Source organism: Chroicocephalus ridibundus, chromosome 20 (genome assembly GCF_963924245.1).
Source record: "Chroicocephalus ridibundus chromosome 20, bChrRid1.1, whole genome shotgun sequence".
NCBI classification, from domain to species: domain Eukaryota; kingdom Metazoa; phylum Chordata; class Aves; order Charadriiformes; family Laridae; genus Chroicocephalus; species Chroicocephalus ridibundus.
In genome coordinates, this window is record NC_086303.1 from 3,325,041 (window position 1) to 3,352,561 (window position 27,521).

At 43.0% G+C, this 27,521-nt stretch overlaps 1 protein-coding gene across 1 annotated transcript; it reads left to right on the plus strand.

Annotated features, from left to right (window-relative positions):
• The first annotated feature begins 600 nt into the window (after positions 1 to 600).
• On the plus strand, positions 601 to 24,606 carry NUDT3 (nudix hydrolase 3). Its single transcript, XM_063356726.1, has 5 exons — positions 601 to 1,177; positions 13,452 to 13,562; positions 22,026 to 22,070; positions 22,842 to 22,926; positions 23,834 to 24,606. The coding sequence occupies exons 1-5, from the start codon at positions 1,079 to 1,081 to the stop codon at positions 24,001 to 24,003; spliced, it is 510 nt and encodes a 169-aa protein (XP_063212796.1). The 5' UTR covers positions 601 to 1,078; the 3' UTR covers positions 24,004 to 24,606.
• Positions 24,607 to 27,521: the final 2,915 nt, after the last annotated feature.

Here is a 27,521-nt window from a genome sequence, read left to right on the forward strand (position 1 = left end):
GGCGATGGCGATGTTAGCCCCTCCTAGGGTGCAGTTTGGGGGCTCCCAGGCTGCCTGGTGACATTATGCCCTGAGAATGGGCCCTGAAATTCTCCACAAAAGGCCTGTGGGGAGCGAGGAGCGTGTATAGTGGGGGGGTCCTGCAACTGCCCCCCATGAGGTGGCTCTGTGCTGAGGGACTCCTACTTGCTGAAGGCCCCCAGGCCCCCGCCCTTCCCCTCAGAGGCCCCGCCCCAGGGTGCAGCACCCCCCACCCCCCCCCTTTGTGCCGCTCCCGCCCGCGGGTTACAATGGGACCCCCGCAACCGCGCTCCGCCGCTGGCGTAACACTCCCCCCCCACCCCCGCCTTGCGCAAGACGGGCATTCTTCTCTCCCCGGTGTCTGCGCGCTTTGCGTAGAGCCGCTGTCAAAGCCGAGCCATGTGCGCTGGGGGCCGGCGCTGCCCCGGCGCCTTTTGCGTAATTGTCCCGCAGCCGCCAGGCTGCTTACGAACGGCCGCCTTATTCTGGAAAGCGGCCTGCGCTGCTGGCGCAGAGGGCTCGCAGCGAGGCGGAGGGAGGAGGCGGAGGCGTGGTGGCGCTGTCTGCGCGGGGGGGAGCGATTCTGGAAGCCGGGCTGCGCCGTCTGCGTGGCGGGCCCCCCGTGAAGCGGCAGGGGGCAGCCGCCGCCTCCCCCGCCCGGCGGCTCTACGCCGTTTGCGTAGCGTGCCCCAAGATGGCGTCGCGGTCGTCGTCGTCGGCGGTGGCCGGAGCGCTGGCAGCGGCGGCGGAGCGGCTGGAAGTGAAGGGAGGGATGAGGCGGGCGAAAGGCGGCAGCGCGTAGCGGGCGGCTCCCGGCCTGTGGGAGACAGAGCGGAGACCGAGAAAGAGACTGTCGCGGGGAGGCGGCCCCCCTCCGTGTGTCCCCCCCCTCCCCGTCCTTCCCTGCCCGCCCCTCACGGGAGCCCCGGCGGGTCCTTCCCGGCGCCGCCACCCTGCCCGCCCCCGCCGCCCTCTAGGCCGCGGGCCTCGCCGTCCTCCGGCCTGCCCCCCGCCTCCCCGCTCCCCTCAGCCCCCAGCCGCCCCCTCGGAGCGGAGGATGATGAAGCTCAAGTCCAACCAGACGCGCACCTACGACGGGGACGGCTACAAGAAGCGGGCGGCCTGCCTGTGCTTCCGCAGCGAGAGCGAGGAGGAGGTGAGGGATGGCCTGGGCGGGGGGCCGGGGCTGGCGGTGGGGGACCCCCCGGAGCCGCCCGGGTGTGACTTGGTTGCAGGGGGGTTTTATTTTTCTATATGCCATTAAGCGTCACTGGGAAAGTTGGTGTTCCTTCCCCCCCCTCCACATCTTCTTTATTTCCTCTCCGCTAAACATGAGAAAAACGCCCAGAATGAAACGCTCGTGGGGTGGTGGAACAGTCTGGTAAGGAGTGTTGTGGCACGGGATGGGATTTGGCAGTGGAGGGGACCGACCACGCTGGCAGAACTTCAGACCAGCACATCACATGAGATGGGAGAGGAAACCTGACCTTGGATTTATAAAAAGAAACTGGGATAAAAGGGGACTGATGGAGTGCCAGAAGTTGCTGTCCAGAGAGGCTTGGGAGGAAGTGGGAATTAAAGGTAGATTGGTTCGTTTAGGAATGGCTGTGTTGCTAAGTGGTCGTATTGTCCGTGAAGTTAAAAAGAGAAACTTTTCACAGATGTGTGATTTTTCACTCTTCTTGTTTAATATCTCCATAATGTGGGTTTGGGTTTCTCGGGACGAGCTAGGCTGCAGGTCTCTCTCTGCTTCTTTTGGAGTCAGGCATACTTCATTTCATTTACTGGTTCCTGAGTGGCTGTGCTAAAGTCTTTGTTCTCCTGATTATCATATTTGTAGCTACAGGAAATTGGAAGGGAATGCAGACAGTTCACTGGAGGAAAGTAAATTAGCATACTGTTCAGTTATTATTTAACATAGTGAAGGAGGCTTGACAAACCCTTTGTAGCTTTGCTGTCATGGTGAAGTGTCAATGTTTCAAGCATAAATGAGCTGAAATGAAAAAACTATGTTTTGGTGAAGCATTCGTCAAAGCTGGGCCTTCCCACTGACTTTCAGGAAATTTATGATACTTTGGACTACCTATGAAGAACGTAATCATATTGTGTAATGGTACAGCGGCTAATCAGCATGGGTGGTTGAAGGCATCTGAGTTTTCTCATGCAATTTTACACAATTTGTGAGGCAAGTGTGGCAATTCTTCTCAAGAGTTAGGTGATTGACCATGTTTGACTATAGTATGGTTGAAGGTAGAAATGTAATTTTAACAGCTACCTGATGCAGTCAGCGTGTGACTGGTTGTTGGTTTTTATTTTGCAACGCCTCCATTTGCAGTGTCATTACCCCGTGGCAGTGGGCTGTTACGTCTTCTGGCCGGTGGGAACCGATGGCCTGAGCTCTTATGGTGTTGGTGACACAAAGTTTCACAATACTGACCCAAGATGGCTGAAGAAGGAAAAGTAAACTCGTTCTAGGGGTATGCTAAGTTGTGACAAACTTCGTTCAGTGTAGGTTAAGCTGGTTAGGTTTGTCTGAGGTTGAGTTTAAAGCCATTTTTATGTCAAAGTTGTGTCTGTGTTGTGGCTTGCAACAACTTTCAGTGGATGGAAAAAAATCTCATTTAATTGAAATTGGTACAATTTTAGTGTTTAGTTTCTAGGTAAGACCTAAACTAGAAAAATCTGTTTCCAGTTTCAAAAGCAGGAGTTGAGTTAGCTGTCTCCCTGTGCTAATTGTGCCATGTCATTTCCATGGGTCTGTTACGAAGGCTGCAAATGAAGCTCTGGAAAACTTTCTGTATGTCAGGGCGATAGAGGTTCTCACATGAGCGTCACTTTCTCACTTGGGCTTTGGTCACTGTTAGCGCTCGGCCTTGTCTCTGGTCTCCTCAGTAAAATCAGGTGGTGTGTTGTTCTGTGACACATTAAGGAGCACTAATTGCTTTGTAAATGATGCAGCATGGGATGTAGATTGATTTCCTCAAGTACGTTAATGTGTGTGATTTTGTAAGTGAGCCACACAAATAGTGAAGCAATGAATTACAGTTTTGGTTTATTTTGATTTGGCCTTCCGAGGACATCACGCAGCCTTTCAAACACTGCATTTATTTATGATATCTATGTATTTAATGCAGAGCTGAAACTGCATCCTGTGTTCTCATCTGTTACGTACCTATTGCAGTAGCTGGTCATGAAGTGGACTTTTTCAACAAATGCATTTAGGAAAGTTATTATTAAGTCACACCACGCTGAACACACACCCTCCCCAGAATGGATTCCTTTTACAGATACTGCTCTTGATCTTAGCCAAAAGGCCTAGAAGCCACTTAAATTATGCTTATATCGATTACTGAAATGAACAAGCGGGAAACCTTGATTTTTGTTAATTTCTCTTTCTAGTTATTTCTTAGGTTAATTCTCATTTATTGGTATTTATTTGAACTTTAATTTGAGAGAAATCTACTTTCTAATCTTTGCTTGCACTTTTTTGATAACAAGGTGTTACCCGTACACGTTTAATTATATAGTTTAACATGTCTGTGAAAGACTTCTCCAAGAGAAAGAGAAAACCCAAGAATAATACATTTTTTTAGTGCTACTGACATATTTTATAATTGATTACTTCTATTTAAATGGAAAATGAGATCTATTTAAAAGGCCTCTCGAGGGGAGGGGGGGGACAGAACCAAAGTATGTTAGTTAAAGATCTATTAAAAGCTTACTGTTTTAAAAGAAAAGAGGAAAAATAAGTGTGTTTTGATAAATAATTAAAACTTGCAGTATTAAAGTATTTTTTTCTCGGACTGGCTGTTTCTGGTTACTGTTTCTTTTAAGCACTTAAGAAATAGTAAATCTTAGCTCTCGCATTTCTTCTTCATTTCCTGCTATGGATTTAAAACCCCAAGTTTTCTCCCTTTGAGAACCGCTAATTAGTCCCTGAAATAAACAATGAACAAGCAGAAATAAGAAAAAAATCTGTTTACACTTACAGAGGGGGCTACTCTTTCTTTTTAGGTGTTTACCCCCTAACTCTTCAGTTCGTTGATACAATTTTCTTTAAAGTCTTAGCAATCAATGGAGATTGCTGAAACAGCAAGTTTTTGGTTAGGCGTTAAATTTGCAAATAAAGAGTCTTGACATAATACTTTCTTTTTAAGTTTTTAAGTGAATGGGTTTTTTTTCTTACGCTGCTCGAGGTTGCACATTTTCTCTGTATCACATTTGGAAGCTACTACTTTTGGACATGAAAGAAGCTCTGGAACATTTTTGCAAGACCAAACATTGGCTGAAAAGATGTCTTTGTTATGTATTCCTTTAAAAAGCAGCACAGGGAGAATTCATTTAAACATGAATCTCAAATGGAGCAAAACCCACATTTCTTAATTGGGCTGCGTGCAAAAAAATCTATATCTGTGTTGTTTCATAAACAGTAAACCACTGCCGAGTGATGTCTCTCTGGGCAGGAGGGAGAACAGGGGAATCAACAGGATTAATTCAAAGAGAGTGTGAACAGACTTCAAAGGACCTTCCGGCAACCGAACGCCAGGACTCTGCTATTTTCATCCTTTCAAATGGAGTGAACTCCCTTGATAGTTGCTGCTTCTGCAAAAGTGGGGAAGGAGAGTGTGCAGATCAAGAGATCCCAAGTTGTGTGTTACCTCTGAAATCACTCATTTTATTGCTTGTGATGTCAGTGCCTCTCAATATTGCTATTATGGTGTTATTTTTAAATAACACAAGTATTTTTTTGTGCGGACCAGCTGTTTCAATGAGGAAATGTTCCAGAAAATTTCACTAATATCTTACTATTAAGAAACAGATGGAGGCCTGCTCAATGGCAGCATCTCTGTGTTATATTTTAACAGAAATAAAAAGGGAACTGTTTGGCTTTAAGTCCCGCACTGGTGTAGCTACAGGTTTAAGCATGCCTGCATTGTATCTGCTGAAAGGACAAGCTGCTCATTAACAACTGGTATTTTTAAAGACTTTTTGGAGGAAATGCTTCGGGAAGAATAGGATCCAGGATTGGTCGTCTTTTCTTAATTGTGAATGAAGTCTAAATTGAGATGAGAAAGCAGAACTTTCACACAGCGGCTGGTAAGCGCCCTGGCTCTGCCGCTCTACGAGCACGCCAAGCCAATACGGTCACCAAAAGCTACGTTTATGTAGCCCCACAACAGCCTCAGTTGGGAAAGTAATTTGAATGCAAACTAACGTTTTTCTTCTTGCTTCTCCTGGGTCCGTTTTAAACCAAGCTGTGACGTAATACAGCAGTTCTCAAATTTTAACTGTAGGCTACGGTGATGATCACACCGTGTTCCTGGGCCATTCTTTGTGCGTTTGCCTCAATATAAAAATAATAATAGCTAAAAACACTTGGAGTACTTTACTGTTGGGACGTAAAAAGAGCCCCGCATCATATGATCATCGTACTTCCCATGGAATAATAGAATTTCTGTTCTGATGGCTCGGCTTGACTCTGTAGGTTCCCTTCAGCCACATTACTTGGTTTCAACCACAACCCTTTTAAGTTCTCCCTCTCCGTTGCTAACACATTACTACATCTCCAGTAGGACATAGGCCAGTTTAGATATAGTTCTCTTGCTTGTGCTTCTCCTGTCCAACTCCACGGTGCTTGTAGCTAATTTTCTCCAAGAGGAAGAGTAGAAGCCTCTGCAAAACGTAACTTTCATCTTAAAAAGTGTTTTCTAGCCTTTTCATAAAGGCAGCTTTCATAAACGGTTTTACAAACAATTCCGTCATCTCTTGTACTTTCCCAAACTACAAAAGAATGAAAATTGTTAAATTTTCACTTAATTTACTGGAAGCTCTGTAAGCTGTTGTGAAACTGAAGAATTGAGTCAGTTTTGTTCTGCTGCAACTCAGGGAAAGTGATGAATATGGAAACCAGGAGAAAGTGTACTCCACCCCTAGGTTTGTTGGGAAGGACCCAACAGCGGTGGCCGCTGTCTGTTCTCCTCTGCATAACCCTCTGAAATCCCTTTAGTCTCAGATTCTCTTATTGCCTAACCAGAGGCTGTAGCTGTTTTTCCTGCCTTTCTCTCCTCGTTCGTTACGTCCTGTGGTCCCCCCTGCTTTTTTTTCTTTTTTTAAAACTCATGGTTAGTTCCCCGAGTTGGTTCATCTCAGCACCCTCCAGAGAAGCGTGGAAGCAGGTACAGGAGGCTGGGGAGGTGTACCCAGCTGAGACTGGTGGCAAAGGGACCTAGTCTTTCTGTGGGTGGTCTCTCAAGGTCTGGGGAAACAACTCTTTCCCTTCTTGGTCAAAAGAAAATGATTGTGTGCTTGGGTTTTATCATTATTTTTTGAAATCAGGAAAATTATCCTGGTTTGCATACCTCTGTGATGGAGTTGCCCAGAAAAATTGGGTAGAACAAAATTAAGAAACTCTCAGTTCTACCTTATGAATAGTAAACGTCGGTGTTCAGATGCTGTATGTAATATCCAGCAACTGGGAAGCAAGTACTCAGTTTCTTTAAACAGTAGTTCTTTTTCAGTTTAACTGGGAGACTGACTGCACAGACTAGTCAAGGATCTTTCAAATTTTGTGTGTATTTATATCAGAATTTGTGTCTCTGTAGCTGTCTTTGTTGTGCTGTGGATAATGCACAGTAACTCTTTGTTCTTAGAAATTTCATGTTAACATGTGAAATTCAGAGGGATTCAATTACCTACTGGATAGATATTTTTTTTTTTTTTAAGATGCTTCAGATGGTTTGAACGTTATTTTCATTTGTATTGACTTAGGTGGTTACTTTTTCTTGTGCAAATAACATATATTGATGTTACACATAGAATTAACTGCTTATATTTGAAAAGCTTCTCAAGAGTTTTCATGGCTGTAGGGTTTTTGCATGCTTTATTTTATGGATAGGACTTGTTAATCAAAACAGTAAGTGTATACATGTGCAACTCCTGACATCCAGAGTCATTTGGTCTGTGTAAAAAGACCAAAATACTCCCTTCATTTCTTTTTCTTTTTTTTTTTCCCTTAGGGGGAAAAAAAGGCGGGGGGGCAGTTTAAAAGCTAGTGTTTCTTCTGGAAAAAGTCTGCCTGGACAAGTTGTGTAAGTACTGAGTGGTCAACAAACTGGTTTTGACAGACAGAAATAGGTTATCGGTTTTGGGGTCTCTCGCTGGGAGTGCCTCCTTATCAGCCCTCTGCCTCTGAAACAGGCAGTGGCTGGTTCAGGCATTTCAGCTGTTTTCTCTGTCCCGGCCCTGCTGTGAAAGGCATGTCGCAGATAACTTTTGTGGTTATCTAAAACATAATTTTGGTGGAGGGAGAGGACTCCGGATTGTGGTGTTCTCTGGTAAGAGTAAGCAGTCACTCTAAAGTCTCAAGAAAACTGTAGTAACAGTAATATGACCCTTGGTATTTTGAAGCCAGAGTAGCAGTGCAGTATGTGATGATTTATTATTGTTATTCTAAGAAGCAGCTTAAAAACCAACAGGATTTTCTGTGTTTTTTCCTCTATGGTTATAGTACTGTAGGTGCGATCCAAACACTTGAAATGACTTGAACCTCTTCCAGTTTGCCTCTTACTCCTTTTTCAAGACTTGTGCTCTACTTTTGTCAAATTCGGTAGGGCGAGTACTTTCCCCTTCTCGCTTTGTGCCATTAATTTCCTGCCTCCGGTTTCTAGGTACCACTCTGTAGGTTAAATCACATTATGCCATGGAGCAAGGTGCGGGTGTGTGTGCGAAAATAACACTTGTCTGAGGAAATGTATACTGTTGAGGAACAGTGAGGACATGCTGTTATGGTCAGGAGAGGGTTTTTCTGTGGCTTGCTTTTGAGGTTGTGTGTATTCTTGTCTTAGCTAAAGAGACTGTCATGTTTGAAGCTGGCTGTAGCCTCGCTGACCACAGGCTGTACTTGCAACTACTATGTGCTAACTCTGTAACGTGCCCTGAATAGCAAAAGGATGGGAGAAGCCCTTCTGTAAGCCTTGGCGTGTGTGTTTAGACCATCCTGCGTTAGTAGTTTGGCAAAATGCATGGGTTTTTGTAGTGTAATTGAGGCCATGTTTCTGCCTGTTAAATTAGATGAATTTTTGCACGGCTTTGCTCACTATCGTGTCTCTTTTCCCCTCCTGCTCCTCTTGAACTCCATTTGTCACCATATGCTGTTGTTAGTGTTTAAAGCTGGTTTGATGTGGTCGATCTGAGATCCCAGTTTTGTCAGATATAAAAGTATTAAGTACAGTAACAATAATATGTTGAGATTGTGAGAATGTTTGTTAACTTTGAGTAGAGCATAAAAGGTCTTTATTATGCTGGACACAGAGTGGCACCAGCTACAATATCCTGCCTGGTCATAGGCAGATCGGAGAGTCGCTAGCACAGCTAAGCTCCAAACTCCTGAATACAGAGACTCTTATTAAATTGAAACTTTCAAACAAAGACAGATTGTACAGGCCAAAATCATTGAAGTCAGCCATCTTCTCGACCAGTCTCCCTACAGCCTGTTAAGAGACGTGTTATTTTCTGGCAGTCCTCATTCTGATAAATAATGCCGAAGTGTGAAATGAGTTTAACTGTTGGGAGGTTTGTGCTTTAGTCGCTATGTGAAATACATGATTTTGTGGCTTAATATTGGTAGAAAACATGAAAGAAAGCGCAAAGGCTGTTTCAGTAGCCAGTAGTTTATAGATTGGCTTCTGGCAGCAGAATGCTAGCTGGGCCAAAACCCACATATTTAACATCTTGTCTCCTGTTTCTTATTAAGTCTGCCAACTTGATTGTCCTCAGGCTGGCGCGTGTGGGTAGGACTGTCTTTTCCTGGAAGACTGGAAGGTTCACAGCTCATTTTCTAATAACGTTGTAGCCCAGCTTCTAATAATGCTGTAGCCCTTTTCGTCTTTGCTGTAATGCTTCTGTGGAGCCTTTTTCTAGGAATCGTCTTCCTTACAGCGTGGCTACTCTTGTTTTATTTATGGATGGTGGTTGTTGTTTAAATCCACCATTGCATGACAGAACCTGGGAATCCCGCAGTCTCTGTTCTTTTAACTGAGAATGAATCCTCTGCCTTATTTTGGTTGCCTGGTTTTTTGCTTTCCCGAGCACCGTTATTTCTGGTGGGGGGAAAAAAGGAAAGAAAAAAACCCAACAATGATTATGTGAACACAACAGATTTGTATGTAGTTAGGTTGCCTTACAGTCAGCATTGTGTATCAGGGACTCCCAGATTTATCCCGGTGACAAATTCTTTTTCCCTTTTCCCATGGAGCCCCGAGCTCCATGTGTGCCTTAGATGTCTCGGCGTGTTTCCTGTCTCCTCCTGGGGAGAGTTGGTAGCCTGCTCTAGATTTGTTTGGGTTTTTTGTTTGCATGCTGCTTTGAAGCTTGCGTACCATGAAGGCTACAATCTAGCACTGTTTAGGAGCCCCTGCTGTCGACTTCAAACTTTGCTTATTTTTCTAACCATTCTCTTATTTCATTGATTGTGTGTGAGAGCTACTTCAGGGCTGCCTAGTGCATTGCCAAAGAGGCTTGTGTTGCTCATTTCCCTGCTTTGAAATGACATAATTGTCTTTCAAATCCTGGAAAACAGAACTTGGCCATGTGATGCGATACCTGCAAGTGCTTTTCCAAAAAGACTTCAAATCTTGACTCCAAAATCTGCCCCTAAAATCTCTGGTGGGTCAAGAGTCTCAGTAGCCATGTTAAACACAGTTGCCTGGCAAGAATAAAATGGAAATGTCAACCTTCCTTTGTGTTTTGGCCTGATTTAAAGAAATAAAATAAATCACTTTTTGGTATATTTTTTCTACTGTTTTGATTAAAATCTCTTCTTTAGTATATAGTCAAATTAATGTTCGTAAGTAACAAAGAAGCTAACGAACAAAAATTTAGGTGTTGACGACATAGGAGCTATCAAGCGGTCCTTTAAAAAAACCACACACCTATACTCTTTATTTTATAGAATTGTTATATTGGAAAATATTCGGTCTAATTGAGCAATTGAATAACATTTTTGTCCTGTTATGCTGTAAGGTGAAGGTATCGTTGCCATTCTCTGTCTTGGCTTTCTGGTGTAAGTTAACCTTGTGCTATCTCACGTGTTCTGAAACTTGGAAAATAATTCTGACCTCATTATGGCAGGAATATAAACTATTACGTCTCGCTTCTGCCACCTGCTTGGCCGGTATCTTAGCTTCCCCAGGTACCCTATGTTCACCCATCTAGCTATCGGGGGGCGAAATGGGGGGATTGTATTTCTTATCTGGAAACAGCATTCGGGCTCTTCGGCCCAAATGTGAATGGTTTTCAGAGAGAGGTTGTTTTTCAGCAGGTTTCATTTTACTGGCTTTGGGGCAATTTGTAAAATATTTGAATGATGTTGCCTTGTGGAAAACATGGTTTTGGGTTATAACGACCTTTTTACATGATCCCTTTGAATGGGTTGCATGTATTGGGATACAGGACTTTTTTAGATGTGTGGTTTTTTAAAACACAAGAGTGTCTCACCCTCATTTTGAACTAGGCCCCTTTGTCTTGGGAGAGCTCATTGGTAGCAATATCCTGTTTAAAGTTGTTTTAAAAGAATGACCTTGTAGGGCATGTTTCCTACTCTCTCTTGATGGGATTTCCTTTTTATTAAACAGGAAATAGTCTGATTACATAAAAGTGTGAGAATGACAGGTTTTTCCTTCCCAGCGAGGGTTGTTCATGTTAATTCTATTCAGAAAATGCTCAAATGCCAGAGCAGCTGAAGTTAATTTACTTTGCCTAAAACTGTTGTTTACACCTAAATGTTCCTACTAGTGTGTTACTAAAGCATTGTCTTAGTCTGAGCAGTCCAGCAGGCTTTCCTGTACGAGTCTTTGTACAGGGATTTTCTTAGCAGATATTTTTTCTCACAAGTGGAAGGTGGCAGGAGTTCAATGGCATGAAGTGTGCTGTGCTGAGTTTCAAAGATCTCTTCCTGCGGATTTTTTTACTTTTTTTTTTTTTTCTTTGAGCTGTAACTCTGACTTGAAATCGGAACCGACGAAGATGATGCTTCCTACCTGGCAGGAAAACGTATATTTGAAATGTCTGTTACTTTTCTTTTAACATTGCCCTCAGAATCACCTGCTGACCTGAAGTTAAGAATTTCAGTCCAGTGTACAGTACTGGTAATGAGTCAGGACAAAGTAAAGTCCTGTAACATAGTAGGAAAAGGTACCGTGATAAGGCAGCACAGGCCAGGGAGTGTGTTTTGTGGTGAGCCTGCAGTGGCCAAATATTGGCAAACCAGAGGTGGCTGCTGGTGACAGCCTTACGGTCCCAGCCCATGGTAGCCAGCTGCTGTCCCGAGCCTTGAAGGCTCTCAGGATGGAGGAAGTTTACATTCCCTATTTAGGCACGGCTTACTGATCGCATTTTATATGGAATGGATGTTTGGGGGAAAGGAATTCTGTCTTCCTCTTGAAGAAGACCAAACACTACAGGATGTTACTATAATGGAAATGCTGTTCCATTGCAGCCTTAGCCAGAAGACATCTAAGGCAGTAAGCATCTCCATTGGGAAACCGCAGAATTAAGGTAGCCCATTCAGCTTGATTCATTTCTAGTACGCATTGTAATTGCCTTAATTCAATAGACAGACTGGGGAGTGCTGAGGGATTTAAATGGGGTTGTTTGATAAATGATGCTTCTTCAGGCATTGCAGGATTGAGGTGTGGGTTCTGGCTGAAGCAGGCAGAGGTGGCTTTGAGACATTATTATTGGCGGGATCCACAGAAAAATCCTGATTAGAGTGCTGACACTTGAGAACACCAAGTTTAGTTCCAGACTTAGGAAAGGTTAGACCAGCAGTTGCCAAAACATTTGTTGTGACCCCTCTTTGGTTTCTGACTTAAGCTTTGCTACTCCTGGTTTGAGAGCTGTGGTTTGGACCCCCACAACAGACCCTTGTCTCCTCACCCTGGTGTGTTCTAGTTCTGTAGGCCCTTCTCTTTTCCCTGTGCTGAGCCAATGTGGTCTGGGTGGCCCTGGAAAATGAAAAATCACTTTTCAGGGCGGTCAGTTGGCAGATGAGAATTTTCAAAAGATAAAAGAACTGGGGAAACCCTGGAAATCTTACGCGTGTTTTTGTTTCAGAAGTTTAATTTCGAATTCTGTAGGTAGGTTTCCTCTTGATAATTAGTGCAAATCTTTTCATATCCTACTGGTAAAGCAACATTTAGACAGTAAAGCCTGGGATTTGAGTGTCTCGCACAGTTTAACTTTAGAATGTCTGATTGAAACTGTTACAGCTGGCCTGTAACCTAATTGGACTGGTATGTTGGAAAGTTTCTGGAGCAAGTCGCTTTGGCTGTAAGCTTTGTGCCAGTGAAATGATGAAGTATAGCATGATAACTCTAATGAACAAGCTTTGTTTAGAGAGCTGAAAAGCAGTATTAGTTCTGTTTTCAGTTTCCATCTCTGCTCAGGGATGTATTGCAAGTAGATTTAATAAGCACAGTGTCTCAGTATTCTTTGGGAAAATTTTTAGCCGGTTGAGATTGTTAGTTAGCTTTTTGTTTCCAGAAGATGACAAAACAAAAAATGAACTTGTATAGAACAGAATTAAACAGGAATAAAATGTGTTTCAAGAAAAAATGCCACAAAGCATGCTTAAGAAAAATTACTCCCATAGAAATGGTTGAACCGTTTTCCTGATTCAAAAAAGTCTGTCCTTCTATGCAGCCTTTTCCTAGGGTTCTTAAGTGGTTTAATGTAGGCTTATATTTGGCTTACATCTCATTGAACAACCTCATCTAAACCAAAAGTAGCCAAGTGCTGGCTCCAGCGCTGAACTCTTTGGTGCCTCCTGCATAAGAAGAGGCAAATGGGGAAGTTGAAAATCTTTGTTAAAACAATTGCACATAAATATTTTAATGGGCTGTTACCTGACTTGTATATGTCAGTAGTGTAACTGCCGAGGCAGACAAGGCCCAGGGTACCAATGAAGTTAAACTGAGCTACTTCTGCAGAGGGTGAAGGTGCTGAGCAGCTTCTATGCCATGTTATGTTGTTGCATGATGCTTATCCCAGGCTGACAAGACTACGTAGTGACTTTGAAGTACAGCAGTGAGCTCTTACAGTATAAGTATTGTCATGCTGTATCAAATAGCAAATCGTTGTTTTGGTATGCAGAGGCATAATTTATTCTGTGAAGCGTTGGAGCAGCGAGAAGGTAATGACTGAAATCATTTGGAGTGTTGGAGTGCCTTGGTGTCACTGATAATGTAGTTTGCACAGCTGCCTGAAAGGGGCTAAGGAAATTGTCTTGGAAAAACTGGAGTATTTTCAAGGGCTCGCGTTGGGTTGGTTGTGTCTGGAGATGTGAGAGATACAAAGACAACTTCTGTTCAGCGGGGCTCTGAGAAGGAGCATTGCTTTGAGTTTGTCCATCAGCCGTGCTCTCCTCTCTGCAGGTGCTGCTGGTGAGCAGTAGTCGTCATCCTGATCGATGGATTGTCCCTGGGGGTGGCATGGAGCCCGAGGAGGAGCCCAACGTGGCCGCTGTGCGAGAAGTCTGTGAAGAGGTGAGTGTTTGACAGCAATGGGGGCTTCTGGAGCTTCACTGCTGATGCTTAGCCAGAGCTCTGGGAATTTGGTTTTGTCACTCTTGCTTGTTTTCCTTAAGGTGAAGAGGGATATAGGGTCACTGGCGATATCCACATTGTATGTGGGAGGAAACCGGAGTCCTAAATAAAGATAGCATAGGAATGTAATTAAGGCTCTTAATCGGAATGAACTTCTCCACACCTGATACTTTTAATTGAAAATAGATAAAATTAAGCTATAGTCATTTCAATACATACAATGATATTCTCTGTTTTGTTTTCTCTGTATGAAGGACAGTTTCTTAAGAGAACTTCAAAAAACAGCTGTGCTTTTGCGGAACTATCTAATACTTGGGTAGAAGGTAGAAATAAGACTGTATGAGCCACTAAAGACACTCCAAAATAGGCACCTCAGCATGTTTCGATCTACTATGTATTTTTTTTGTGAATAAGAGAAATTGATTTTAAGAGTTATAAGCAACAATTCTTAATGTGTTCATGTTTATGTGCTGTTTTTTTTACTTGAAGCTATTTCAGAAAGAGATCACATAGCAGATCAAACACAGATTGATGATCTGTGTGGCGAAGGCATATTTTTTTCTTAAGGCTGGAAGAACAATTTTATTCTTCATAAGGAATTTAAAGACAGCAAATGGCACTTAAATTGTATGTAAAACGTGTCTTTAGAATTCGCTTCTGAATATCGTTGAAGTGGAGAGATGCTTGGATTCAGAAACGATTAAATGATTATATATGGATGACCAAGTAGGTTCACAGTTAGTTATATAAGGCAGGATTAAAAATGCTTTTGAGAGGGTTATAAATCTTTGTGCTGCAGAACAGAAATCAAGAGCTAATTGATGGGACTTGGGAGGAAGCTTCTCCAGTAGTTGCTTTATTTAATTGTCTGGTATATGAAGGTTTTTCTCTGAAGTATTTGGAAGTACCTGCTGCTGTCTAACAAAATGCTGAATATTTGGGCCTCTGGACTAACCTAATGTGGCAGTTCCCGAGTTGTGTGTTTCTCTTTGGGTGTTTTTATAATCCAGCAGTTTATCAGAAAGATATGAAAGATTATACAGTCAAAGTTTCAAAGTTTATTTTTTTTTTTAAATGTCTTTAGGTCCCACTAGTACTGGGGATTGCTGCTGGCAAATTTCGTTTCCAGCTTGTAATGCAGCTCCTGCTTTTTCAGTAACTCAGCGATCTTTCAAACACATTACAAGCCAGAGTGAGTTTAACCAGAACAATAGAATATTTTTAGCTACAGACTCCTGCTTTGCAGCCCAATCGTTATTAAGAATTAAGTGATTTGATACAGAAGTCAAGGGTTCATTCAGGAGATGCGTGGCTTCACCTTTCAAATCCTTAAAAATAAATCTGTATCGACCCTCCCTTCCTCGGGCAGTGCCTTGGAAGAGTCGCTCTCTTTCCGTGACAGCTCGGTGGCTGAAAGGAAAGCCTTGGCATGGGCTCAGTCTGCAGCGAAGAAACTGGTTTGGGCTGGCTGAGATAATCCCCTCTCGCTCAGCTGGTGTTCCCTCGCTCACGTGGACCGGTGCCGAATGAGAATGTAATTCAAACTGTGGCAGCCTGGCAGGGTTGAGTCATTCCCAGCGAAGCACCTATCTGCTTGAATGCCGCTCCACAAACAGTAAACATCCAGAGCTCCAAAAGCAGCAGGATTACCCCAATGGCTAACCTCCGCGACACCTAGTAGCGTGCGATGTGAATGCAGGGTGGGAATCTGAAATGGAGCTATCAGATGCTGTTACGATAAAGGCTTTCCTGAAAGCCCTCTGCAGAAGAGCAGCCTGTCATGTGTATAAAATTACCTGAGCACTTCTGCGGCTAATGATGAGGCTAGCTGACACGGGTGGAAAACGCGGGCAAGCTTTTAGGTGTGTGAGGCCTTCCTCTAATAGGTTTGTGTTCCAGTACGCTGCATACAAACCGCACACAAAATTATAATGTACATCAACTGTCTAAAGCTCAGTGAGCTGTTTACTGTAAAATGTTGCTGGGGAATGTGCGTGCGGGAGGGGAATGGTTGTTATATTACAGTTGTAATGCTGTAAAGGGCTTTTGTGCACCCAGTTTCCCAGCTTGTGCTATAGATTTGACAGGGGAGGTATTTTAGGAGGCTGCTTGCTGGGCAACCGGTGTGCGTGCCGGCTAGTAGTCCTTGTTCATCCTTTCATGTGAACCTAGGTGTTTTCAGGTAGGTTGTAGCTGACGCTGGTTTCTGAGAAGGTTTGATGTCTTTGCTCCTCTCCTGGGCCAGGCATGTCTGTCACTCGCAAGGAAGCCAGAGCGTAGCTGAGCAGGTAGAGGCTGCTGCTTGTGTTGGGAGAGGGAAAATCCAATTTCCTCTGTGTTGATGAACACAAAGTAATTTTTATTCTAAAAGAAGGTGGTTTGTGTGCTGGTCAAAGTTATGGAAGAAATTTGTGGACTTCTTTCACTGCCTTTGGTATGCCTTTTCCATTTTAATAAGAGACAGTTGGAAAAGCTGGAAGGACTCATTACCCTTTCAGTTGCTTGTGGTCTTTGAAGATGACAATAGGCTGTTTTTTCTCAATTTATTCTTCTTTGCATGGTATGCATTTGCTTTTTAAAATATGCTTCCCTAAACTAAGATTTTTAACTTCTGCATTCACTGTTTTAATTTCACCACATATATGTTTGAGCTTATCCATGTGATTGCTGGAATAATTGCAATATAAAGAAATCTTTTTCCCCTCTTTCTGATTTTCAGTGTTTTAGAAGACTGTTCTGAAAATAAAATGTTGATTCTGAGTGAAACCTCTGATCCCTCTGTCCCAGTTTGAGTTAGAAGTCCTTGTCCTAGTTTGAGATAGTCCTTATCTATATTAATCTGTACTAGCAGAAGTATTAAAGTAGACAGGTAGCAACACTTGTCATGCCTGCTGTTGTCTGCATAAAATTTGAAGTGACTTGAGTTCTTGGGCATTGTTCTTAGGCAACGTGGCAGTAGACAAACACGCTAGCTCTGAATGAGAGCAGCCTTTCAGCATAAAACCACTTATTTCTGACATAATGTTGAAAAATGACATAGGCAGTCTTACACAGCTGTAAACTCCAGGTATGTTCTAAGGTTCACCTGAAAAAAATGATGGGCCCTTTTAAAGCAGTCATTAGCACCGATGTAGTATATTTTTTGGTTCTTCATTCTTGGATTTTTTTGCTGTTGCGTTCTCTCCACAAAATTAATTTTGTGTTAGGCATAAGGTTTTTTTTTTTATGGGTGTGAGCAACTGGTGAAGAACATGTTTTAGAAATAGATGCCTTAAATTAAACATATTATGGAGTGACTTTGAAAAAAGCCTCCACACTCATCTGTTAAACCCAAAGGCATTTCATTTTGCACTTAACAGCATCTTTCACATCCTGACCTTTAAATACTTAGTAAATGTCAAGTTCTGTAAAATTATGGGAGTGTTAGTCCTGCTTTCTTCATGGGAATCAAAAGCCAGATAAGTTGTGCTTGATCTGTGATCAAACAGGCAATTGATGCCAATATGAAAAATAGTCCATCGTGATGGTACTTTGATCTGGTTGCTAGACCTCTTCTTTTTTTTTTTTTTTTTTTTCCCCTCTTAAACTTGCTTTATAAAGAGTCCTTTCTGTTTCATGTATTTTGTTAGTGATTTAGAATATGAATATTGATACATTTCAGCTCTAAAATAGGACGACTTCTTTTAAGGAAACGACTGCGGATAAGGAAAGGACCAAGGAGTGAAGAGATGGCGTTGAACTCTTCCTAGTTTTAGTAATATTCAGTGCAGATAGGGGACCAAGTTCAGTACTGTGTGTTACCCGGTGTACTCAAACCTCATAAAAATGAGTGCACCCTCTTAAAGTTCCTCACTTCATTGTGGTATTTCATTTCCATTTCACAAATGTAAAAGCATTTTACTTTTTTTTTTTTTTTTTTTTTACATTGCATTACATTGTAATGCAGTAAAGAATTAGATGAATAGGTATAACCTTCTGAGACACAGTAGAGACAGCAAGAAAATTTGCCTAGCAGGTCTGTAATTGGTGTCTTTAGAACTTGTCTAAGCTAGCACTCTTTATGGGTGTGATTTACTACCTTCAGTACTGCAAGTATTAGAACAAAGATTTGGGTGTTTTACCACAGTCCTCTTGCCCAGCAGTAATCCATAGTAGATGCAGGCTTTGAGCCGAATAGAGCAAAGTAAAATAGCTGAAATTCCAACCCACATTTTCCTTAGCTCAGATGGAAGGAAATAAAAGCTGTCCCTAGGAACAGATGGTGTTGCTGCAGGCTGCTTTTTGCATCTGACCCCAACTTATTTTCAGCTTTGAAACCTGAACCTGCTGTTCTTGGATGTCTTCAGTAATTTTTCTTTATTAAAACAAGTTGTTCCATGAGCAGCAGAACTAGTAAAGCTTCATTTCCTCCAGATTTCTGTTCCTTGTCCCGAATGCCCAGCCCACCCCTGTGGGCGCGCGGCAGCGGTTTGAAGTCGGGTGCTGGTTTGGGGCAGCTGGCTGTTGCTGTGACATTGATGCACTCCTGCCAGATCCGTCTTTTCCTCCAGTGAGGGCTACCTCGGGCGTTGGAAACAGATTTGGATCTGCAGAGCAGTGAAAAAGCAGCTCATTTTGCAAGCTCTGTCTGTCCTCTTTTGTACCTGAGTGTGCTTCTTCCTGGGGAATAGTGTCATTTGATTGATGGGCTTTATTTTCACACCTGCAGATGGAACAGTTGATGCTGGTGCTCCCCTACCTGTGTTGATAGGTTTAATAGTATCCTCCTAGGACACGCGTGCGTTTTGAGGATCGCAGCACGGGCTCCCTGTGCAGCACTTCTAATGCTGGGGGGAAACACGTGCCCAAATAAATTGTGCTGTCTCTGCCAGACACTTACTGTTGTGGCCCATGAGGGCGGAGGATCCTCAATCCGAGGAGAAAAATTCCTGAGTCATCTGGTGCAAATTAAGATTTAGATCCAGCTTCAATCCTGGATGACCGTGTGACTATGCTTTTAACTTTCCAAGAAAATGCTCATTGTCCTGCAGTGGAGATGAGTCGGGAAGGTGCTGAGGGGTTGGCCCGTAGCAAAGGGAGCGGTACGGAGCTTGCCCAAAGAGGAGCCTGGCAGTTTTGTTGCTTGTTATCTAGCTTGCTTTGTTAGTGATAATAGCTATAGAGTATTTTATTGGATGTTTTTCTAACTTTTATGTTAGAAGCTTACTTAAGAGGGTAGATTTAGATTGGATATCAGGAAGGAATTCTTTGCTGTGAGGGCGGTGAGCCCCTGGCCCAGGTTGCCCAGAGAAGCTGTGGCTGCCCCATCCCTGGAGGGGTTCAAGGCCAGGTTGGACGGGGCTTGGAGCAACCTGGGCTGGTGGGAGGTGTCCCTGCCCAGGGCAGGGGGTGGCACTGGGTGAATTAAGTGCTTTATCAAAAATAAGTGTATAACAGTCCAATCCATCTGCGTTGTATATCCTATACATTGTCTTTAAAATCCACTATACCAGTAAAATAGAATGAGAGCGCCATTGATTGATGTGCTTTGCAGTCTTTGGTAAGTCTTTGGTAAGTCTTTGGGGAGCGATTGAAGGAGCTGGGACTGTTTAGTTTGAGGAAGAGGAGGCTGAGGGGAGACCTCATCACTCCCTACAACTACTTGAAAGGCCATTGTAGAGAGGTTGGTGCTGGTCTTTTCTCACAGGTAATTAGTGATAGAACAAGAGGGAACGGGCTCAAGCTGCAGCAGGGGAGGTTTAGGCTGGACATTAGGAAAAAATTCTTCACAGAAAGAATGGTCAGACACTGGAATAGGCTGCCCAGGGAGGTGGGGGAGTCACCATCCCTGAATGTGTTTAAGACTCGTTTAGATGAGGTGTTGGGGGATATGGTGTAGGGGAGAACTTTGTAGAGTGGGGTTGATGGTTGGACTCGGTGATCCCAAGGGTCTTTTCCAACCTAAATGATTCTATGACTCTCTTTATCAACCCAATATTTGTTTGAATCAAACCGTTAACTTATGTTGCTGTTTCCTACTGCATGTGATAAATTCACACGTGAAGAAAATCTTAGCACTTTTTTGAGTTGTCTAATGATAATTCAATATGGTTTCCCTACAGGGCATGTTTTCTCGGCACCACTTTTTGTGCCTTTTTGGGTGAATAAGACTAGGCAGAATGGCAAAGGATGATCTTAGTTTGCAGGCGGAGCATTATTTCTGTCGCCTCCCTGTTAAATCAGAACAGAAGGGAGGGCTCCTCACCTGCCTGTCTTACTTCAGGCACAGTTTTAGAGCTGGGATGAACTGCTTGGGAGGCTGGTTGTGCAGTATTCATGCTCAGTTTCTAGGCTGGCTAGTTGCCTGGAGATAAATTTGTTTCTAGTCAGGCTTGAGAGTTTGCTAAACCATCACAACAACATCCCTGGCTTTTGATTCAGTGCCTCTGCAGGTGAGTAAGGAGAGCAGAAATTCAATGGCTTCTGCAGGAACAAGTGAAGAAAACTGGCTTAAAAGTTAGTTAACTGAAAAGTTTGATTACTCTTCACCTTATAATATACTTATATATATGTATGTATGTTGTGAAGGTGGAAGCCTTGTGTTCCTCTCTGTGTTACTGCTGGCTGATTGATATGGTTGCTTATCTAAAAAAAAAAAAAAAAAAAAAAGCCCACCGTTCAAGGCTGCTGAAGGAGTTCTTTGGATGAATTTCATTTGAAGTATTAGCCTTCCAGTTTGCTTCTGAGAGAGATTAGTCCAGGTTAGCAGCAACAGTTTTGCAGATGAGGTAAAATCACTCATCCGCAAAGGTCAGACCCAGTTATCTGTCCCAGCCACGCTGGTGTGCGCACACACGCGTACGCTGACCTTCATGGAATTGCTGTTTGACTCCAGAAATAGCCTTGTGGTTAATAGTCAGTGGTTCACCTATGGGCTGAGCAGAATGTCAGAAATACTGATGAGACGATAAATTTTGCATCCAAAACCAACATAAAAGATTCAGTTGAAAAGCTCCTTCCTAGAAGTAGAGGTCAGGGAGCATGTTACAGAAAGAATTACAGATTTCTGTGAATGCTTGTAGTAGGGGGAGCTACAAATCCTTTTCTTTTGGGGTAGTTCTGCCATCAGCTGTTGTTAGAAGCAATAGTGAGGTGTGCCCTGCCTGTATTGTTTAGTATCTGTGTGTTCATTTAGGCAGGGAACTTAACTAGGAAAATCTTCTAATTAATAAAAGTTCTTCCTTTCTAAAAGCGTATGACCGTACAGCAACTGGTTAGTAGCTGAACAAGTGGGAAACGGTGTATCTTGGCTGCTCAGGACACCGAGGATGCGTCTTATCAAATATTTAGTTGCCCTCACCTAAAGATCTTTTTTTTAAAAAAAAAAAAAAAAGCCTGACATAATCAGATCTATGTATCTTGTCTGCGAGAGCAGAGGCACTATTTTCCTGAACTGTTTAGGATACGTTCCAGCTGCCAGAGATGGCAGCCGAATTTACCTTCCAAACATGGCTGGGTCATATGCCAGATTGTGTGTGGTGTTTCAGACCAATCAAGTCATGGAGCGAAATCTCATCTTGTCTGTAGCGCTTGAGTTCCAACCATTTACCGTCATAAAAAGAAGGGAATGTAAATTATTGGAAAAGAAGAGGGGGGCTGGGGGCAGGAGAGTGGGCTGGCGTTTTGCATTCATGCGTGATGCAAACCCCGGAGAGCAGAGGCGAGAAACAGCACTTTGAGAAAGTGACTGAGCCACAGCAGTGAGTGGATGTATAAAAAGTGACAGCAAATGAGATAAAGTGGGTAGATCCTCAGTAGTATTCAAATAGAAGACAAAACTATTGCTTAGATCTTCTCTTGATTTGTGTCTGCGCTTGATTTAAAAATCTTCTTTCCATGCGCGTCTGCATTTTGTATTATATCAAAAATAGTCTTGTTCCTCCTGCGGAGGCCACATTGAAAGTATTTTATGTTTATATTAGCTCGCTTCAAATGTATGCAGGACATCCCTGAGGTACCTGATAGTTGTCATCTTGCTTTGATGGTGTAAGTGGATGCCTTATACATACTTTAAAGTTATTTTCTTAAACTGTAATTTTAAAGACGTAAAACTGCTAAACGCCAAAGCAAACTTTATCCATGCTTAGACTACAATAGCCTTTAGAGGAGATTCTGGTCATTGAGGGTATATTGGTGTGCAATTAGTAACTCTTCAAATAATTTTTTTTTTCCTCCAGATTGAATCCAAAATGGTTTGAATATAGAAAAAGACGACAAAATTCCTGAGAATGCCTGCCTGCTTACAGAATTTTACAGCATTTGCTTCCTGTTCTAAAGGAACTGCTCCTGCACAACAAATAAGGAAATATGTACTGCCCTGTTGTTAAAGCATGTTTGTTTTTTTTCTCTTTGAACTTTTCGTAGGCTGGAGTGAAAGGGACGTTAGGAAGATTAGTGGGAATTTTTGAGGTAAGTTTCAGGCATGGAGGCTGTGAAATGTTGATGCAAAAAATCACTTCCTAGTTTGTTGTGAAATAAACCAGATAACTTGATTGAAGGAAAATGTAAAACTCCCCGTTTAAATAAAAATGCATGCTAATCCTTTCAATTATATTGATCATCTGCAATTCCCAGTTGAAATCAGGAGTGATAAGCCAGTGTAACGGTGGATATTCTCAGTGCCCTCATACCTTTCTTGCTGCCAGAAATGCCACCCACCAGCTGGGGAGTGGTGACCCTCCTTTGTTCTTTAGCACCTGCCACCACCCGTTGCCAAACTGGCCCCTGCAACGTGGTGGGGCGTGTGGGCTCCTTTTAGGAGTGCGGTAACACCCGAGGAGCACTGGGGAGATGCACAGTCAGCAGGTACCAGACACAGCTCTTCTTACAGTTGTTTTTCCACTAACTATTTCAGAGCTGTGTGAAATAGATAAAAATCTTTCCTTTGTTTTTTTTTTTTTTTTCCAGTTGAGGAACTGATTTATAAGCCTATCCATCCACGAAGTACTGCCTTACAGATTAGGAAATAAACTTTTGAGTTGCAATCTCTATTAATTTCAGACCTCTCATTTAAAACACAACGGTTGTTAGTAGCTAAGAAGGAGCTATAATGTGAGAGAAACTGCACGTAAGGTACCGCAGCATCTCAGTGAGGCACCTTGCTACTTGTAGTCACCATGTGCCCACCTGCCTTGGCTCCCTTGGTAGCTTTGTGGTTATTCTGTTCCCTTTGCCTTCTAGAATCGGGACAGGAAACACAGGACATATGTTTACGTACTTATCGTCACAGAAGTGTTGGAAGACTGGGAGGACTCTGTCAATATCGGTAAGTTCTTTGCGCTTGCTAACATTAACTGGTTTGATGCAGGAAAAAACATGTCAGTGTCCCTCTGGGAGCTGGAATCCTTCTGGGAGTGGTCGAGAAAAGTTGCAGTGGTGTGTCCTTTGGTTGCTTGGGAAAAAGTGGTCAAATTGATGCTTTTGTAACCTCTCTGGCCCAAGAGAAGTCAGTTCCGCTGTACAGCTGCCTCTGCAGCAATTTTGCATTTAATTCTTGCATTTGAAGATACTGAGCAAAGAGCATGAAGAGTTGTCCTTTCTAAGACTCGAAGAAAAATTATGTGGGCAGTGTGGATTAATCATTCCCCATTATTTTTTGAAATCTTTGCATTTAAATCTGATTCCCAAATGAAAATCAACCTGTTGTTCTGCACGAGGGTTGTGAATAGCACCGTGGCACCTGTACCTTGACTTTCCTCAGGCTGTGTACGGAAGAGGTTTTGTGGAAAGAGTAAGAAATGAGTGCTGTCCACCAAGAACTGAGGTTCGCTTGCAAAGTGATAGAAATGAGGTGGTGGTTGGTGTGTGTTGTTGTGGGTTGTCTTAAAAGGAGTATCTAACTTCAACAGAAAGTGCAGAAATAGCAAAATAATTGTTGGGGGGTTTTAAATTGGGACGTGCAAGACGGTTTGTTTGGCCAGTGGATGTACTGCCCTATGCAGATCCCTGTCGTGGGGGTAGAGGAGCCGTCAGTGTGGTGTTCGGAGTAGGGGGCTCTCGAGATCAGAGAATCCTGAGAGAAAATTTCCCAGCATCTTTTAAACGGATGCTTTGCTACACAGTGAAATTATTCTTGCACGTGATAATGATGGAAAGCTAATCAACAGGAATGTTTAAACATAGAAAGGATAACATTGTTTTTTGCATCTGCTAATTTTTCTTTTTCCCCACAGGAAGGAAAAGGGAATGGTTTAAGATAGAAGATGCCATAAAAGTTCTGCAGTATCATAAACCAGTGCAGGCCTCGTATTTTGAAACCTTGAGGCAAGGTTGTTTGGCAAACAACGGCACTCCTGTCATGACCACGACGTACTCTGAGAGCTCCGTGTCTGACATCAGATGACTGAAGACGTCCCCAGGAGGAAAATTTTGAAAAATAGACTGAAACACGGATTTCCCTCCCCCCTCCCCTTTTTCACATGCCTCCTCTATCAAACAAGGCATGGGCAGCAGCCTGTGGCAGAGCAAGTGTTGAGAGTGCTGCAATTTAGTGCAAGGTGGGATTATTATTTTTTTGTTGGCTTTTTTTTTTTTTGCTTTTTTGGATATGTATTTTGTAAAATACATTTTGTGCATGAAGTGCCCCTTTCCCGTTACACCGCTTCCATGGCCTGGCGAGCAAGGCTGCCAGTTTCGCCTCTGCCTTGTGTTCTGAAGTGTCCCGTTTGTGTCATCCCAGCCATAGCCACTTTTTTTTTTTTTTAATTGAAAGACTTCAAATGTGAGATCAGCTCTTTAAGTCTTAGTCTGTACTGTAAGGTGCTGTTCGGACCTGTGTGGTGGTCACTTTCAGCGCATATGTATAAACTTTTTTTAGGTGGAGAATCTAACATTTTAATTCTACGGGAATTTTTTTTTAATCCTGGTCTGCTTCTGAAAAGAAGGGTTCATAATTAATCTGTTTGCCTTTTGTTCTGTTTTTTTTTAAAAAAAAACACAAAAAACCCAACAAATACACATTCTGTGACAGCGCTAGTGGCTGGGCCAGTTTACTCCCCGTTCAGTATCTCCCGATTCAGTGCAGTGACACTTGAATTTGAGGGCAGAGTTTTGATCACCTGCAGACATCCCTGCTGCTCCATTGCTTCTCCTACAGCTTCCGCCAACGTTTCTGCATTTACATCAAAACGAAACAAAAAGGAGTTGGTCTTTTAACACTTGGCCAAAAATAAATAGCCTCAGAAACGCTACGATAGAAACTGAATTTCCTTGCTTGTGGTAGGAATCAGGGATTCAAAGTGGGGTCAAAGTCTGACAAACTGGAGCGTCAATCACCAATGCTGTTCTGCTGATCCTGCTGCGCTCTGCTGATGTCTCTTCTTGTCCACATGCCTTATACCGTGCTGAACTGGATACTTGTAATTTGTGCTAAAGCATCGGATTGTACTTACTGAGTGTTACTGCACGAACCCTTGGTTGGATAACTATGTGTGTCCCTGAAAAGAAGTCCTGGGGGAGAAATTCAGGTGTTCAATCTCTTGTCCTGTGGTTCTGCAGCACTTACAATTGCGCCATGGAGCATATTCAAAACATTTAAACTCTCCCTCCGTGAAAGGTACAGCTGACTCCCGAGCAGAATTGCTAGCTGGAGAAGTTCACCGTCTAATAAGATAGTTCCCCTGATGCATTGGCACATTTTTTTTTTTCTCCTGTTTTTGTTGTTTTTATTGATGTAAGTTTCATGCTGTCTTGATTTGCCAACAGTGTTGTCTAGTTGGGAAATAAAATGGGAAGGGTTGGGGCTGGGGAGTGGGTTGGGACTGGTACAAGTTTTGGGAGGGGCATTAATTAATCCCTGGCTTGGGACAAGAAGGAGTTGCTGACTTCAGTAACTTCTCTTTTGTCAGAGCATAGCCAAGATGTGAAATTAAATCTGCAGTACTCTTTTTTTTTTTTTTTTCCCTTTTTTTTTTTCCCCTCCTCTTTATTTAACAAAAAATATTCTAATAAATACTCACTGTTCCGGAGTTTTCTCTCTTCCCGAGAAGCGCTTACAATATGAAAATCTGATAGAAATATCCATGGAGCCTGGGACAAGGGGGAATGGTATCCTTGCTGGTTTGGCAAGAAGCTGGTCATTTTAAGATCCTATTCTGTTCCTTTGCTTGTTCTCCTTGCTTTCATCAGTGTGGAGTAGCAAGGCCAAAAGCAGTGCCAGTGATCGCTAACATGAAAAACCACGCATAAGAAAAAGCTGAGAGGCATTATTCAAGAAGTAGCTTGAAACTGAGCATCTGGAATCGAGCCTAAATTACACCAGTTCAGTTCACTTCAACTTAGAGACGAATGTACAATACTTTCTTACTCTGTGCTGATCGGCCTGAACCAAACTCTCAAAAGGGCTTGAATATTGTATCTGGAAGCGTACAAGAAATTCAGCCAGTCCGCTGTCACCGAGCTGTGAGTGGCACCTACCACAGCCATCTACTGCCTTCAACTGAGTTTCTCTCTTTACTGTACAGATTAGTATGTTGAAAATGCTTTGCAACAAAACAGCTGGTACTCCTGAAAGAGTAACTGCAGTTTTAATATCAACAGCATGCACACTTTTGTTTTTAAACTAAAAATGTTTTTACAGGGCTGTTAAACTGACAATTTAGGGTAGAATATTGTTAATGACTTGCTAATGGCTTATTTGTTTGGGTCAGAAAAATAAATTGTGCCAAGAAAGTGTTTTAATGTGGCATGAATTGATGCTGTTAACACAGTAACATCGAGTGGCTGATATTATGCCTTCTTAACTGGAAATAGCTCCTGGGGTAGAAATGATGCGGATTTCAAAACAGGCCTTGGTCCTGTGCCACCCAAATTTCTCCCTGCACCACACGAATTCCCGTCTTCCTCAGCATCTGAGGTTCTTCTCCAGTAACGGATACAGCCGTGTGCCCTGGCAGTTTAAGCGATTTTCTCCAAAAACGATGTTAAATTGGTTTGGGACCGACAATCAAACTACCTTTATTAATGACACGAGTTGTTTTAAGAATGGCATGTGCTCTGGGCTCGGCAGTACAGACTAGTGCCTGGATGATGGCGCTGCGTGGGGCTGTCCTGACCAACTGCTAAAAACCCTGTAGGATTAGACTCAGGCTCCCAGCGTTGCTAAAACTGGTGCTATATCGAGCTTGTGTTGGAGATAGTGGCGTTCTTACCTCAAACGGTGTAGTGTCTAGCCTGACCCTTCCCATCGACCATTACAATGTGTCTCAGCTTCCCATTGAAGAATAACGTTCTTAGTTTGGCTTTCAACATAGCTTCCATCGTACTTGGCACTGGCCTGTCTGTAAGTAAAACAGAGGAATAGTGATGCTTCGTTAGGCATCCTTGCAAGTCTGCAGCAAATCCGTCGAGTCACCCTCAAGTTGCAGGTTTCAGATGCTTGTCTTTGTTCTCTGAAACTCAATTTGGGATAAACACCAGGCGTGTTGATGATACACAGCCTCCAACTCAGAGGAGCTACCATTAATTACCTTTTGGCACACCTCTGAGCCCAGGGGTCTCATGACAAACTTCCAGTGTCCTCTGCAACTTCTTAGGGGTAGAGTAATTTCGCTGATAAGGTTACGTGTTCCCTTGCTGCTTTTCATACGTGAATTCATGGTATATACAAGGACACATCACTCTTGATACATCAAGAAGCAAGTCTGCCTGCAGCGAGGAAGAGGGGTAAAATTGTTGGCCCTTGAAACACTTGAACACTGGATTTCTCTATGCACCTAAGGGTCACCTCAGGGTCACAAGTTGAGCGATGAAGTAAGAGGAAGAGGGAAACCTGCTGCTCAGCGCAGGGAGGTTCTCTGAGCGGTTCCCGCTCTTCAGCATTGATTCACTTCCTCTGGTATTGTCACAACTAGAAATCCTCGT